The sequence below is a fragment of the Protobothrops mucrosquamatus genome, unplaced genomic scaffold (assembly GCF_001527695.2).
Source record: "Protobothrops mucrosquamatus isolate PMUCROS unplaced genomic scaffold, P.Mucros_1.0 scaffold_159, whole genome shotgun sequence".
In the NCBI taxonomy this organism is placed as follows: domain Eukaryota; kingdom Metazoa; phylum Chordata; class Lepidosauria; order Squamata; family Viperidae; genus Protobothrops; species Protobothrops mucrosquamatus.
Window position 1 is genome coordinate 853,634 of NW_015386235.1, and position 4,100 is coordinate 857,733.

General features: G+C 38.2%; 1 protein-coding gene across 1 annotated transcript in view; it reads right to left on the bottom strand.

The window, feature by feature from the left end:
* Nucleotides 1-2,075: 2,075 nt before the first annotated feature.
* The window catches only part of LOC107292005 (3-beta-hydroxysteroid-Delta(8),Delta(7)-isomerase), a 7,092-nt gene continuing 5,067 nt past the window's right edge, over nt 2,076-4,100 (bottom strand). The window contains exons 3-4 of the mRNA XM_029285081.1: nt 3,154-3,299; nt 2,076-2,960 (exon numbers count right to left, since the gene is read on the bottom strand). Of these exons, the coding sequence (XP_029140914.1) occupies nt 2,749-2,960; nt 3,154-3,299 (358 nt within the window). The 3' untranslated portion in view covers nt 2,076-2,748. The remainder of the gene's footprint in view (nt 2,961-3,153; nt 3,300-4,100) is intronic.

Genomic DNA, 4,100 nt, shown 5'->3' on the forward strand with positions numbered 1-4,100 from the left:
ATAAAAGGCAAATAGATGCTTGGAACACCCAGAGGTGCAGAAGTGACACCTGTCTCCAACTCCTTAAACCAAACACATCTGTTCTGAAATTTCCAAGTACTTCCTATTCTAGAAGGCAACATATAATGAATGTGAGATTATACAGACCACATGAATGCTATCACGCTGATAAAACTTTCTAAATACACGAGGACTTACTTTAGCCTAAAATCATACTTTTTGGTAACAAATGCAAATATTAAGAAACATACATTTTCACTTCTCGCAGTTTTGATAATACTAGAAGGAATCAAATACTCTTAAATTCAGATGTAGTTGTCAAATTTGAAGGTTTTAGTGTGTTGTATGTGTATCCCATTCATTATGGCTTATTCAGCAAACCATGGAATAGCCAGATGTGCAAAATGAATTATTGTGACTAATATAAAACATTTTTTTTGGTTGACATTGTGATTAACTGCATCATATTTATGTTATTGTTTCTAATTGAAAAATCAATAAAATTTTATAAAAAACAACAACATAATTTTTCTAATCTGATTTCTGCTTCCCTTATTGTTACAATTTCAAAGCATAGCATTATAGCTAAATGTTTTTTACCTAGACTCTGTACAGATTCTGTACTGCTGGCTCAAATTCCCAGGAGCCGTTATGGGTAAGAGCAACGGGACAGGATGCTGGGATTTATAGTTGACAAAGATTTGGAAGTTTGATGATCTTTCAGCTGACATACTATTATCACTTCTGCAAAAAATGCAGCTTTCTAGGTATATATATTAATATAAATATATAAACCAACTTGTCCATTTTGAAAACTTTCAGGTATGCTGGATTTCATTTCTCATTTTCTCTCACATACAGTATGTGGAAAGCATTAGGTTGAAGATGCTCCATGGATTAATCTCAACAAATAGTAACCTGTCTTCAACCAAACTTATTTTATCTACAAAAGATACTGTTACATCTTGTTGTTGATATACATGCTATATCTAATTGGACCATGTTCTATGTGATGGCTAATTCAGGAGTTTGGGGAAGAAAAAGGAAATAATTAGGGAACAGATTTATTAAAGTGCTGGCCTACAAAGCAGGAGACAGTGAGTGACTTTAGGCCTGGTAGTCTGTCAGGCTGAACCACTTCACACATAATTCTTTTGTGGAGTATTAGATATGGAGGATGGAGTATTAGATATGTTCACTGCCTTGAGTTGACACATACAGTGAGGTGAATTGTAAAAATCTAACAATAATTGGAAATACAGATACAAAATGAGCTGAGCCACATGGCAAACATCTTCCAACCACTGAGGGAAATACAGAGGGTTACATCTGCAAAATATTGGTATGCTCTTACATATTCCAATTCTAGATGTGTTTTTCCCCCAGGGCTCTCTTTAATGCTCTCCATCCAGCCAACCTGGTGGGTAGACTCTAAAACTTTTCAATAAAACAGCGGTGATTCAAAAGCACACGAGGGCACATATATGTCACTTGTGCAGCGCCTTACATCAAATGCATTTCTCAGCATCATGGTGCAGATGCAGAGAGCAGCCAGGCAACCACAGGGAAAAATGCATTGTTCTAAAGTAGTCCTTTTTCACATTCCATTCCATTGTATCCCACAGCCCTAGCATGCAACACAGGTTCCCTAAGGATAATTATATGTGGAAATCTATTTGTGGCCATGATTTCAGTTTTTACATCATATCAAGTTCCTACATGTGGAACTTTCCTTATGAACTATTAAGAATCAATAGCTCTACATGTACAAAAAAAGGACAGAGCTCTATATGGAGAGCATAGCAGAAGCATTAAACTATTCCAGTGTTATAACAGCTGAATCCAGTGTTATCTGCACATTTTATATTTTCCTCTCAGTCTTATTGCACAATTGTAATAGGTGCCTTTCAAAGGTACAGTCAAAAAGCTGCCTGCAGATACAAAAACCAATCAATCTGGAGATGTTAACAGGGAAGCCACCAGGAGGTTNTTTTTTTTGCTGCAGATACACAATCCCAAAGCAGTTGAAAAAATAACTGAAGAAAAAAGAAAAGAAAGAAGCCATCAATAAAACGAGTGGTGATATCAAAGTATTTACTATTCTGCATAGTTCAGGTATGGACATCTAATAGCTTCCTCTTTGCTCTACCTCGAAGTATTTATAATTCTTGAGCGACAGCTGTCAGATACTATTTCCCAGTTTAAGCCATTCACTGACTAATTCTACATGGGAACAAAAAGAATCTTCAAGGCAAGTAGCTGAATCACTTTTTGTGGACAGAAGCAAGTTGCCAGCCCTTCTAACGCTACCTTCTACTTGATCTGAGAATAAGACTGAATGATTCCCACAGTGTCTCTCTACTTCAATGTTATGAATGCTAGATGTGGGGCCCTCCTTGCAGGCTTATGTGATCATAGCTGCAGGTATCAAGAGAAACAAAGCAATATAGTCTACAGCAGGGCTCAGTTCAATACTGACTAGTATTAGCTGAGTCACTTGATCCTAATAACATTTATTTAGAAATAAAATCTCCCGATTTAAAAAAAACCCTTCATGAAGATAAAACTGCAGTCTTAATTTTAAGCTCATAGTTTAAGAGCTATGAATATTTAAAGAAGAGAATAACCACCATCAAACAGAGAGAAATCACAGAAAATATCTAAACAAGTGCAGAGGAACAGGAGGAATACAAGATCAACCTCTGAATGGCTAGAAGTACCATCCAATATGACCTCCTGTGCAAAACATCAATGTTTCTTGACCTTGTTGGCATCCATTACTCTCTGGCAACCACTGAGGTGCTTCCAGGCATCCCAGATGAGAATAGAGGGAATGATAATCCACAGACCATTCAGAAAGACAAAGTAAAACCAGAAGTAGGTAGGGTGCCACTTCTCACTATGGTGAAAGCCATCACGGTATTCAGTGTAGAAGTACAGAACGTCACCATATAGTTGACCTATGGTTAGAGATAGACAACATGGCTGATTAAAGTAGGAAGAAAAGATCAAAAGTGGACAAGCCAAAAAAGAAATGCAGTCAGGTGTATGGAACATTAACCAAGAATAAAAATATTAAATTAATTGCTTTTGAAAGATTGCATTAACATTTATATATCCTGACATACCCACCTCCCTGTCTTGAATACCTACCTAGTGACACCACTAGCTGCAACACGTATCGATGGGACTGGCGTGAAAGAAATGCGACTGCAGTCCAAAGACTGAGGGGAGTCAAAAAACAGGCAGTGATGGTTTCCATGCAAACTATGAAACTACTTGACCTGCAGATACAAAAATGAAATGAATGTCATCTTGAGGTCCCAAAACATCCCAAGTTTCTTACAGTTCACTACATTCAAACTTGAGGGGGAGAAAGGAGATGATAGACAGACTGACAGTGTTCTGTCCCAGCCTATGTCCATCCTTGTTACTTCACAGGACAACCCCTCTTTTAACAGTAGAATGGGAAAACCAATCCTTTTTATTTGATTTACAGTTCAGATAATTTTCCCTCAAAACAAAAACAACAAGAATATTTTTCCAACCGATAATTGGTTCAAAAGCAAAACAGAGCAGGAGTTAAACAAGAAATAATTCACCGGTAAAACAAACAGACCATGATCCCTTGACACTGAAGTTTTTTGCAAATGGTTGCCTCCAGCAACCAGCCCTGCCCACACATTCTCTTTTTGTTGCGCAGCCCCCAAAGCATGGTTTCTCACTGCTTCTCCTCCTGCCTACGTTTATCTCTGAGTTCTTCCAGGTGTGCTTCCTCAGAGTCTGACTCATCCTCCCACCACACCTGGCTTTCAGTTTGATCACGAGTGGAGGAGCCAAGTTCTTCCTCACTTCCTAAGTCTTGTAACTCATCAGAGCCCTCCTCCTCCTCTGATGGCTCCCCAGGCCCCTCCTCCTCCTCTGATTCCCCGGACTCAGCTGCTGGGATCACAGGCTGGCAGGGAATCACAACAGACAGATACCAATTTTGGAAAATGTTTTATTTTATTTGATGAAGTAGAAAATGGAATGCACTTCATTCAAAGCCATGAAATGCAGGAATTCTTTTAATTTTGTTGTACTCGCCCTATTAAAAAATT